Consider the following 12,920-nt stretch of genomic DNA (forward strand, 5'->3'; position numbering starts at 1 on the left):
TATTTCTGGAGCAACAGGATACATACCAACCCATCTGAAATAAAGTGTGGCTGTACTTGGAATCTTGGGGAGTGAGTGGTTAGGTTTTGGATTGCCATTATAGCTCTTAGTTACTCATTTGAAATATCTGAAGCAAGACTCCAACCAGGATCTGAAACTAAAATCCTCTATTTTACTCATATGCAAAACCCACTATATTCAGAATTGTTCCTGCAATAAAAAGCAAACAACAACAAAAAAAAAAACATAAATATTTATTGAAAAACCAGATGACCTAAGAAAAGCCAATTGGTAACAGAGAATCTTCTTGGGCTGAGAGAAAAAAGGGAGTTTTCTGAATTCTGAATGATTCACACATATAAATAACTGTGAACATTAGGCTTTATATAAGACATCTTTTCCTTGAAACATGGAGAGAGGCTGCAGAGCTAGGATGAATAAAGTCATGTCACAGTCAAATTATTAAAACAGCTGGAAGAGTGCAATCAAATCACTGATGACAACTGATCAAGACATCTTTCATACTTTTATTTTAGTCTTTTTTTTTTGTTACTGTTTCAAATAAGCTAATATAATTCCAGAGAACTACAAGACTTTTCACTACCAAATTTAATTCTTCTTTCCTCTTGTGCATGCATGCACGTGCACGCACACACACACGTGCATGCACATATGTGTAGGAATATAAACCTTCTTTTCTATGTGTATTCACATTCTTTTTGCTTTTCACACACACACACACGTGTTGTAAACATGAACTTTTCGGTTGTTGATCTATGAATAGATAAATCAATCTACATATTTTATAACTTTCTTCTTTGTACATTAATGTCTGTAAAACTTGTTCTGGAGTCATTGTATCCAGTTTTCATATGTCAGTGACTAAGCAAATTGTGATACACTTTTTATATTTCATTTTGCTATGACATTTCATACGTATTTTATTTTATTTTTGATTTATCTGTTAAAAAAAGAAAATGATTTATTTTTAGAATATCAAAAAGTGCATGTACTTTTATAAATGTATTAAAAAAAAGGATTAATTTTTCTGAAATGACTATTTTGAAACAGTTTTAACACAATAACTTCAACAATTTTAACATGTTTGAATTGTAATAGGTTAAAAGTGAAAACAACCTGTGTGACATGTCTATTAAATGATGACAGTAACCTTCTTTTCATTTGCTGAATAACATTTCTCCTTCCCATGTTTCCTCCCACACCCCTTTCCCAGTTTTTAGAGATGTGTTGATGTATGCTGCATACAAGAGGTAAGGTAGAGAGGAGCTTCATCCAGGGTCCTCACAGGTAAGGTACATAGGTATAAAATCTTCTGGGAAGGTAACAGTGACGGAATAGGTGGTGTGAGCATACTCCTTGCAGAAAAATGTGTGGATAAGGTCATAGAGGTAGTCAGGGTGTGCGATAGATTGCTTAAGCTCAGGCTAGTCTTGCAGAATAGTATAGCTACAATTATCTCTGCCTACACCCCACAAGTGGGTCTACCAAATGAACAGAAGGACCACTTTTATGATATTCTTCTGCAGGCTACCTCAAAGATGAATGACAATGATCTCATCTTTGTGGCTGGAGATTTTAATGGGTGTGTCAGATGGCAACCTGGTATCTTCCATGGTGGTCATGGAGGCCATGGAATTGGTTCCCAAAACGAAGAGGGAACTAGGCTACTGGAGTTCTGTGATGCAAGCAACCTATTGATCTGCAACAACAATTTCAGGAAGCCAGCCATCTGATAACCTATCAATCAAGTGATTCTGCTAGCCAGATTGATTTAATTCTCACCAGACAGTGGGATGTGTGGTTGTTCTTAAATACAAAGACCCTTCCTGGTGAAGAATGTATCTCCCAGCATAGACTAGTCACTAGTGACTTTAGACTCAAGGCCAGAAAGATGCCAAGGAGCAGACCAATCTGGAAAAGAAAGATTTGGAAGCTTAAGAACCCTTCACATGGTTAGAGATTTAGGGACATCCTAATCAAGAAATTTGATGGGAGGGAGGAGGAGCTACTGACTTTTGACATAGAGGGCAACTGGGAATTCTTGAGGGAAAGCTTGCTGAGTGCCATGGGTCAAATCTGTGGCTAGTGCAAAGTCCCCTCAAGACTTAGGGTAACGTGGTGGCGGAATAGACAGGGCCATTAGAGCAAAGAAACAGGCCTGGAAGAGTGGGAATAGCAGAGAACTGTATCAGATAGCCAGAAAGGAAGCTAGGAGACAGGCATATATTGCCAGGGGAGAAGCAGAAAAGAAGTTTGTCAATGTTCAGCGACATGAAGACCAAAGAACTGAGTGAAAGGTAGACTGTGTTTCAGATTGAAAGACAATGTTTGAGAGAAAATTGTGATGTCATAGGAGAGAAATGTGTTTGCATGGATGATGGTGCACTTGCATTTAATGATTCTGCAAAGAAAGAGGCTTGGAGATGCCATTATTAAAGTCTGCTGAATGTGGAGAATGAATGGGAGAAGGAGAGCCCGGCAAATGTTGACCCAATTGAGGGATCAGCTACCCAAATCGACAGTACCCTGGTAGATAAAGCAATTAAGGATATGAAGACTGGGAAAGCCCCCAGCCCATTAGGAATCACTGCTGAGATGCTTAAAATATCTGGTGGAGTGATTTATGGTCTAGTCACCTGTATTATAAATCAGATAGTTCACAAAAGAGTTATACCCAATGACTGGTATAGCAGCACCATAGTCAGCTGCAACAAAGGTAAAGGTGATGCTTTAAATAGAAATAACTACAGAGTTTCAAATTGCCTGATCAGGTGGTGAAAGTCACTGAGAGGGTCATAGCCCACTAATTAAGGAGAAAGTTAGCCTAAATGCAGTTTGGTTTTGTGCCAGGCAGAAGCACCACTGTCGCTATATTTCTGGTAAGGCGATTGCAGGAGAAATTCCAAGCTAAAGATAAACCTCTGTACTTGGCTTCTGTATGCTGATGACCTTGCTCTAATAGCTAAGTCACTATCAGAACTAGAGAAGTTTTATGTGTGGAAGTAAGGTCTAGAATTGAAGGGCCTTAGAGTCAATCTAGCAAAAACCAAAGTCCTAGTAAGTAGGAAGGCAGACAAATCACAAGCCCTTTCAGGTAGATGGCCCTACTCGATATGTAGAAAAGACGTAGGTAGAAACTCCATAAGATGTACCTGAAGTAAGTTATGGACACATAAGAGGTCCAGCAATATCAAAGGAAGGCTATCCGGGAAGATAGTTTTTGTGCGACAGAAGCACAGGGGCAATAAACATCGAAAATGTACAAAAAACAGATTCCATCACATTCCAAGGGTAGAAACTAGAAGTAGCTGATAGTCTGTGGTGGAGGTGGATGCTCGGAGAGTGTAGCTGCTAGAAAAAGAATAGCCTGGGCAGAGTTTAGAAAGCTCCTACCTTTGCTGGTAACAAAGGACCTCTCGCTCAGAGTAAAAGGTAGACTGTATTATGCATGTGTGTGAACAGCCATGCTACATGGCAATGAAACATGGGCCATGGCTGCTGAGGACATGTGTTGGGTTGAAAGAAATGAAGCTAGAATGATCTGCTGGATGTGTAATGTCAGTACACATATAAAAGAGAGTGTAAGCGCCCTGAAAGATAAGTTGGACATAAGAAGCATTAGATGTGGTGTGTAAGAGAGACAACTGCACTGGTATGGTCATGTGTTACGAATGTATGAGGACAGCTGAGTGAAGAAGTGTCACGCCCTAACAATGGAAGGAACCTATGGAAAAGGTAGACCCAAGAAGACCTGGGATGAAACATGACCTTCGCACTTCGGGCCTCCCAGAGGCAATGACAAGAGACTGAGACCTTTAGAGATATGTTGTGATTGGGAAGACCCAGAAAGTAAAGCAAGATTGCAGCTGTGGCTGATACCAGTGTCGCATATCCAGCCCATTTAAAAGTACCCTTGAATTGCCAGGCAACACGCTCTGCTTTAGAAAACCTATTGTGTCAAGTGAAATAGTAATCATGGCCAATGCTAGTGCCGTCTGACTGGAACCCATGCTGGTGGCACGTAATAAGCACCATTCAAATGTGGATTGATGCCAGTGCTGCCTGACTGGCTCCCCGTGCTGGTGGCATGTAAAAAGCACCATCTGAACGTGGTCAACGCCAGTGCCGCCTGACTGGCTCCCATGCCAATGGCATGTAAAAAGCACTATCTGAACATGGCTGATACCAGTGCCACCTGACTGGCTCCTGTGCTAGTAGCATGTGAAAAACACCCACTACACTCTCAGAGTGGTTGGCATTAGGAAGGGCATCCAGCTGTAGAAACCTTGCCAGATCAGATTGGAGTCTGATGCCACCTCCTGGCTTGCCAGTCTTCAGTCAAACTGTCAAACCCATTCCAGCATGGAAAACGGACGTTAAACCATGATGATGATGATGATGATAGAATATGACAATTTGTTTGCAGAGTTTTCTATGCTGAATGAAGGTAGGTTAGATATTAAAAACCTTTTGAAGTTGCAAAAGCACAAATCACTTCTCATTGTTGGTTCATTACCATTTTGTCTAAGTCAGAAATAATCAAATTGGAAATTCTCATTGCTACTAAAAAATTCTCTTTTGCTTTGCATACTGTTTCTCATAATTTGATTTTCATAACATCCAGCAGTTTGTAAAAGTTACTCAATAGAATTTTTGAGCCAAACTTTCATCTTATGCAGACGAAAAGTGAAGCCATAATTTTAAATGTATTTGCATAAATGGTTAAATCTAAGTTTGGTAAAGATCTTGCAGTGGCAGATTTTGTGACAATTTTGATAGATGTTTCAAATCAAAAAGATGTTAAGGTACTTTTAAATATTCAATATTACATTTCCAGAAGGCAGTCAGCTGGCAGAATCTTTAACATGCTGGACAAATAGCTTAGTAGCATTTTGTCCAACTTTATGTTCTGAGTTCATATTTCTCCAAAGCTGACTTTGACTTTCATCCTTTCAATAATATGAGTACCAGTTGTGCACTGGGACCAATGTAATCAACAAAACCACTTCCCCAAAAATTTTAGGTCTTGTAGCTAGAGCAGAAAGGATATTACATTCCTGATCAGGAGTACAAGTCAAATTTTTTGATATGTGTACTGTTCCAGTTGAGAATTCTGAGATTTGACTAATCTTAGTTATTGACAATCACAGGTTGATGAAAAAAAGATACTACATTTTGTGGAAACAACTACAACACAAATTTTGGTGGAGTAAATCAAAAAAGCAAGAACTGAACTTAGAAGGGATTTCATTAGGATAGGCTTTGGGACATACATTGTGTGTAACTGTCTTCAAAAAGCTATTAGTTTATTACCAGCTGATATAAAAGCACTTATGAAAAGTTTCTTAATATTTCTCACATATTCATAGTTCATGTAACACAGGTAAAAGAAATTTATAACTTTGCAGAAGTGGAATGCAAAAAGCTATTAAAACATGGGAACACCCAGTTTTTCAATTCATTCAACTACTCCTTGTAGTTGAATGAATTCTTTTGATTTTTGTTGGCTTGAAATGTCACTTTTTCCCAGGAATATCACCCAGAAATGATGAACCAATTCTTTGAAAAGGATTCTAGAGAAATATATTTGTAACAGACAGCTACCAAATACCCAAGCCAAGATTCAAAATCAAATCCACAGTTTCAATCAAACAAGTCCTTGGCCAATTGTTCTCACTTTTTGCACTAAGTAATTAATGAGAATAAGCTGACTTCTTAAACCTTTTCGAGTTATTTGAAGGTCAAGCCTGATTAGAGAGGAAGAATCCCTTGTTTTTAGCTTAATCTGAATTAGTTAGATAGATATAAAAATGCAACAACAAATATGTTCATTCTCTTTGGTCACTTGGTGTCTAGCCAAAGACCACACATCATTTTCTTCCGTCCTTTTTCTTTTCATTGATGATAGAGAAGTAATATCATTATATGAAGGATGATACAGCACTTATCATTTCTATCTGCCTTGACTCTCTTGCTCTTTCCCTCTCTCTCTAGCAGTCTCAGAGATGAAAATAGCTAGCATAAAGAATAGACTGGAGATCTACAAATAATTTGTGTATACGCAAATAGCTATAAAAAGTTATTTTCTATATTTTAATGAATAACACAATAATTATATTAATAAATGGTCATTTCTCCAATGCAATTAAACCTCATTGTTATATATTTATGGTTTGTACATGGATAGTTTAGGCTTTTCAACAAATCATTACTGGTTATGGAGAAGAACAATTTCAATGCAACAGATATCAAACTAAAATTCCATAATCTTATTAGAAATATATAAAAAAAGATATGGTGAAATTGTGCCCCAAAATTCAAAGAGGAATCTTGCTGTCTCTCATACTTAGATCAACGGAAAGAGAACTTTGAACAAAGGCAGAAGATTTGATGTGGTTACATTCTTACAAAACACACATCATTATCGTTTAACGTCCACTTTTCATGCTAGCATGGGTTGGACGATTTGACTGAGGACTGGTGAACCAGATGGCTACACCAGGCTCCAATCTGATTTGGCAGAGTTTCTACAGCTGGATGCCCTTCCTAATGCCAACCACTCCAAGAGTGTAATGGGTGCTTTTATGTGCCACCAATACGAAGGCCAGTCAGGTGGTACTGGCAATGGTCACGCTCAAAATGGTGTATTTTATGTGCCACCTGCACAGGAGCCAGTCCAGTGGCACTGGCAATGACCTCGCTCAAATGTCTTTTCACGTGCCAGGAAGGCGACGCTGGGAACGATCACGCTCAAATGGTGCTATTTACGTGCCACTGGTATGGGAGCGAGAAAGCTGCTCTGGCAATGATTACACTCGGATGGTGCTCTTAGCGCTCCACTGGTACAGGTACCATCACGATTTCGCTTTCACTTGCCCCAACAGGTCTTTGCAAGCCGAGTTTAGTGTCCAATGAAGGAGAGATTGGCATGGGGGCCAGTCGTTGAATTCAGTTCGATTTCGATTTCACTTGCCTCAACAGGTCTTCGCAAGCGGAGTTTAGTGTCCAATGAAGGAAAGGTACGCATAAGTGGGCTGGCTACACCCCTGGCAGAGGCCTTGGATGATGGTCTCATTTGGCTTGCCGGGTCTTCTCATGCACAGTATATTTTCAAAGGTCTCGGTCACAAGTCATTGCCTTGATGAGGCCTAATATTCGAAGGTTGTGCTTCACCACCTTATCCCAAGTCTTCCTGGGTCTACCTCTTCCACAGGTTCCCTCAACCGCTGGGGTGTGGCACTTTTTCACACAGCTATCCTCATCCATTCTCACCACATGACCATACCAGCGCAGTCGTCTCTCTTGCACACCACAACTAATGCTTCTTAGGTCCAACTTTTCTCTCAAGGTACTTACACTGTCGAGTATGCACAGACATTATACATCTATCGGAGCATACTGGCTTCATTCCTTGTGAGCTTACGCATGTCCTGAGCAGTCACGGCCCATGTTTCACTGCCATGTAGCATGGCTGTTCGTACACATGCGTCATACAGTCTGCTTTTTACTCTGAGTGAGAGACCCTTTGTCACCAGCAGAGGTAAGAGCTCTCTGAACTTTGCCCAGGCTATTCTTATATCCAGAAGAGAAGTAATATCACAGCCCTGATTAAGGATGCATTGTTGTTAAAGCAAAGTGTCAAGGATTACAACAAGTGGAGAGCCCTGGAAAAGGGCAAGCTTTAAGAATAGTAGAAAATGCAGTTTATGTCAAGCTAAGAAAAGAATTAATAATAATTAAAAAAACCTTTCTACAACCAGACACCTACCTAAATTGAATGAGCGAGATTTTCTGCTCATGCATACATGAGAGAAAAAATATTATTGCTTACCTGCAGGCTCCACCATGATTATAAATTCAAGGACTTCCACTATCAGTTTTTCACCATCACAACCTGAGAGTTCAATAAAGATCTGACCACACCATACCACACACATCAACATACCTATGCGTATGCATCCATACATGAGGTTACGGTTTTATGCACCCTACACATGTATCAACCCCTCCAAAAAGAAAAAGAATACCTACACTCATTTCGACCCCACCTATCTCTTAGGCAATCACAACTTACACAAGCTTCAGGAGGGGTGGAACAAGGGACATGACTCATGGTGAGTCCCTCCCATAATTGTGATTTTGTTTTATTTTTATCAAAGAATGCTAAACTGGCCATCTCTGATGAGCACTGTTATTAGATGATATCTGATTGTGTAATATTTTGTGCAAAACTGATTAGTAAGATCAGCTAGAATAGGTCTATAATAGTATATTTTTATTGATATTCTTCTGCTATTTTTAGATATATCAGTGCCTGTTTTTTTTTAATTAATGGATTGTTAGACAATATATGCATGCATGCATGCATCATGAATGCATCATGCACACATACATACATAAAAACAAACAAACAAAGTTTTGTCCAACTAAACTCTTCAAGGCAGTACATCAGCATGGCCTGAGTCCAATGACTGAAACAAGTAAAAGATAAAATATATATATATGAGACATACACAAATCATTATTACTTTTCTAAGCACCAAGAATATTGAAATAAATGATGAAAGTTTCAAGAGGCAGTACGTGTGTGTGTGTGTGGGGGGGGGGACGGCATTTGAAAAATTTGAATTTTCGATTCTTTTTTTAAAATTGTTATCTTCCATGTTTTTAATATACAATTGGATATAAATTCGACACGTTAAAAAAAAAAATCGATTGGTTGCATTCTCTGGAGAGAAGAGGGTATAGTTGTACAATATTAAAACTTTGAGTTTTAAAAGTTTTTGGTCTCTAGAATCCTAATTTCTGATATTTTAAACAGAAATTCGAAAAAATTTCAAGAAAAAAAAAAATGTTGCAGATGGATGGATGGGTGCGGGGTGAGGTGATCGTTCTTGTTCTGAAACTCCGTCCTAAATATATTAATCCACAGAATGGTCACAGGTGAAAACGCATTTTCAACATAGGCTAACTCGATCACGACTGACTTGATGCGACACAACAACCTGTGTTTCGTTTTAGACAGCGGTCTAATTGTTTAGGAGTTAAGTATTATGGAAATCACCGGAAGCATTGTCAAACAATAAGAGGAAGTAATTTAAAATATAAAAGTGGAGTGCTTGCTGGAGCCATAATTATACCCAAATGGAGTGGTTTCAAATGAACAGACCATACAAAATCCGAGGTATACAAGATCAGAAGTATGGAGTCTCGGTCAATAGTTTGGGCAAATTAATTTCGGAGGGAAGTGAAAAATTGAATGTAAGTCCCCACTGGTTACTTTTGATGTTACCGGGATAAATCATAAACATTGTGTGAATGCATGTGCGTGTTTGTGTGATGATCGCTTATAAGCATTAAGCTTATAATATATATATATATATATATATATATATATATATATATATATATATATCTGTATGTATATCTGCGTGATAAAAGTGCATTCATTGCATTTTGGGGGCCTCCATCAGTTTATAAGAATAGTCAAATCGATGTATTTTATTAGGTATATGATTCAACTCACTCCAAGATGAAGCTAGAAACGTATGACACGTTCGATAGTATTTATAACAATATTTTTTCTACTTGTGTATACATATCTTACAGTTGTGAAAGTATAACCAAACGAAATTGAATCAATATAGTCCCGGTTTTTGTTTTACGTTTAAGTGAATTATTTATATCTTTGAATCAGCAATGTATACAAAGCAAAGCATTTTAATCTTTAGATGACTTTCTAAAAAATGAGATCTGAAGTGATGCTCAAATTTGACTTCTGTCTGATATATAAGAAAGGGAATAATTACGAATGAAGAGAGGAAACAATTACGAATGAATATGTAGAAAACAATCAAGATCGATAAAAGATGATCGGATCGCCTTACTGTGTACTTCACCGCATCTAGAATTTCTACATCGTTCGACCTGCTTAGAATAGCAATCAAATTTCTCCAAAACACACCTTTTTGGTTACCCCCCCCCCAAAAAAAAAACAAACTCATTGTCCAAATATAGCCCTATACAAAAAGACGGGAAGGTCTTGGCTTATATGCATTTTATGAAAGGTCTAAGCAATCTTGTTCAAAGCAGTCGATTTCGTACAACCACGGCGACAATAACGAAACGGAAGTGACGTAGCAGCCGACTCTTATCGTGTATAAACGCAGGTGTTTGTACACAATGACGTTCTCTCCTATTGTTTACACGTGATAGTAGCTAAAATTAAGTTGAATTAATTACCTTTGTACTATATTTTATAAATATAGAAAAATTACACCTAAGAATTCACTACGGGTGTAAAAACTAACGGTGTAGTAATTTCAGATTCCTCTTACCCCCATTTAGTTTGCATCTTGGTAACTTGTAATTGCATTCTTTAAATTATTTCCGTTGGTAATTCGAGATCGTTTCATCATAACCCTATGATTTTAGACAAGTCACTTTAAATCCTTCCCCAAATGTTCGTCGCGCTAGTGGCAAAGAAAAAAATTATTATTTTTATTTATTATCATTAAGAAGGCGACATGCTGACTGAAACGTTAGCACACCGGAGAAAATGCTTAATAGCATTTCATCCTTCTTTACGTTCCGGGTTCAAATTCCATCGAAATCGACATTACCTTTCATTCTTTCGGGGTCGATAAATTAAGTACCAGTCAAGTACTGGGGTCGATGTGATCAACTATTTTCTTCCCTTCAAGTTCCAGGCTTTGCGCTTATAGTAGAAAGGATTATTATTATCATTAAGGTGGTGAGTTGGCAGCATCGTAAGCATTTTGTCCGTCTTCAAATTTCACCTAGATCGACTTTGCTTTTCATCTTATTGGAGTCGATAAAATAAGTGCCAGTTTGAAAACCGGAGTTGATGTTATCGACTTACCCCCTCCCTCGAAATTGTTGGCCTTGTACCAAAATTTGAAACCATTATAGTAGTACTCTTTCGGTAAAAGTCTATGATGTCATTAATGAGACAGCTAAACAGTCAAACACGCACTCGCGCATACACTCACTTACGACTAATGACTCGAAACGTTGCCGATATTTTTTCGTTTTCTTTTACTATCAATATGAATAATTTACAAATAGCATCAGAAAAACTAGAGATTTTTGTCAAGGGAGATAATGTGCTAGATCAATAATGTGTAAGTGTTTCCTATGTGTGTACGTGTTGGGTACACGTGTATTTGTATATAAATACGTGTCATTGACATTTAAAGTGAACAAATATATTTGTTTTGTATATATATACATGTTCGCATTCAAAGTGCATTAATACATTTTGTTTTGTATATAAATATAATTTGTTTACATCGTAAGGGTATGTGATTTAATCCAAATCAATTTCTCAAAGAAAAATCAATGTTTATATTCTTTAAAAAGTGCAAAGTGAGAATGATTGATGTTCAAAGTTTTCTTTTTGATTTTTTTCGTTTGTTTTTTAAGGTAGGGTGTGGCAAAATTAATAGCCGGGGTAAAATGAGTAACTTTTGATTTCACGTTATTTTTTTCTCAATCTGTTTGAAATCATTACATTGCAAGTGTGGTAATTCCGAAACATAGCCAGGTGGCAGGTCCTCTGTTTTCAAAAAACTTTTTCTCAACTTCGACCCGATTGTAACTGTGGTTGCTAATAAAATATCTGGATAATTTTTGGTGTTTAACAAACAATATTCTTTTCTCTGTTGGATTACAAGTCAATTTTTTCCCACAATATTGTCTAATTTGATCATTTTCAAGTTTGCAAAAAAAAAAAAAAAAAAAAAAAAAAGGTCTAAAATAGAGTAATATGAATAATAACTAATTTCAATAATTTCTTCACTTGAACTGCATGAAGCGTAAATATATTTTAACGGGGATAAGTTGCGTTGATGAATCACGTTAGTTTGAGTTTTAATATAAGTGTGTATGTAGATAAAACAAAACCAGGAAGATTAAATACGATGATTTCTTCAATCCGTTAAAGATCATTAACATGACAAGCTTGATGGAATAAATACACTTTGAAATATACTGTCAGAAAATATACATAAGGTTTGTCATTCAGTTGGTACATGATGTATGCAGTGTAGAACAGGAAAACAAGTACTTGACATGACTTCTGCTAGAAGACTGGAACAGATCTATGCATCGTTGATTTCATACGTGCTATTTTCCCCTGATCTTCTTTCATTTGATCTAGTTCACTATTTTTGTTACATTTTAAGATTAGTATTTTGAGTTATAAGGTATAATATTTATTTTAGCAAATTCAGGGACGGAGATAGTCTATTACATTGACCCCAGTTCTCAACTGATACTTATTTTATCGACTTTATCGATCCCTAAAGAATGAAAGGCAAAGTCGACCTCGGTGGAATTTAAACTCAGAATGTGAAGACGGATGAAATACCGCTAAGCATTTCACCTGGCATGCTGGTTCAGGCTATCTTTTGGTGGCAGGGGGTTAACTTGAAATGGTGGTGGTGGTGGAAGGTTAACTTGAAGTCTTTAATAACACCAGTATGCTGATCCTGACTTCAAATTACGCGAGCGGTGTTCCTGTTATCCATCTCTGATTTCGCCAAAGTACATTCCATTTGTTGAGTTGTTAATAGCATTTAAGTTAAAATCAGTCTCCTCAGATATAAACTTTTATCAGAATCACACCCCTTAAACCACTTACTGGCCCCCACACATAAATAGTAAACGCACTTTCTCTTTTCTTTCGGTAAAAGTTTTACATGGTTGGGTGGTGGAAAAAGAATGGGATCTTTTCAATCTGACCGACAGATTTTTATATTAATCAACTCTCCCTAAATTTCTTTGTCTCTCTCTTTCTATTTTTCCTTCTTTCTCTCTCACTCTATCTCTGTCTTCACCACAGCCTCCACCGTCTCTGTGCCTATTATTACTCTCAC

General features: G+C 37.4%; 1 protein-coding gene and 1 long non-coding RNA gene across 2 annotated transcripts in view; one reads left to right on the top strand and one right to left on the bottom strand.

Annotated features, from left to right (window-relative positions):
- Nucleotides 1-238: 238 nt before the first annotated feature.
- On the bottom strand, nt 239-7,991 carry LOC106869511 (uncharacterized). Its single transcript, XR_001409406.3, has 2 exons — nt 7,853-7,991; nt 239-961 (listed from the first exon to the last, which is right to left on the bottom strand). It is a non-coding gene; the product is annotated as an uncharacterized LOC106869511 (long non-coding RNA).
- Nucleotides 7,992-9,148: 1,157 nt separating this feature from the next.
- Nucleotides 9,149-12,920, top strand: part of LOC106869512 (DNA fragmentation factor subunit beta) — a 63,061-nt gene continuing 59,289 nt past the window's right edge. The window contains exon 1 of the mRNA XM_014915278.3: nt 9,149-9,282. Within this exon, the coding sequence (XP_014770764.1) occupies nt 9,166-9,282 (117 nt within the window). The 5' untranslated portion in view covers nt 9,149-9,165. The remainder of the gene's footprint in view (nt 9,283-12,920) is intronic.

The sequence above is a fragment of the Octopus bimaculoides genome, chromosome Z (genome assembly GCF_046866305.1).
Source record: "Octopus bimaculoides isolate indiv1 chromosome Z, ASM4686630v1, whole genome shotgun sequence".
NCBI classification, from domain to species: domain Eukaryota; kingdom Metazoa; phylum Mollusca; class Cephalopoda; order Octopoda; family Octopodidae; genus Octopus; species Octopus bimaculoides.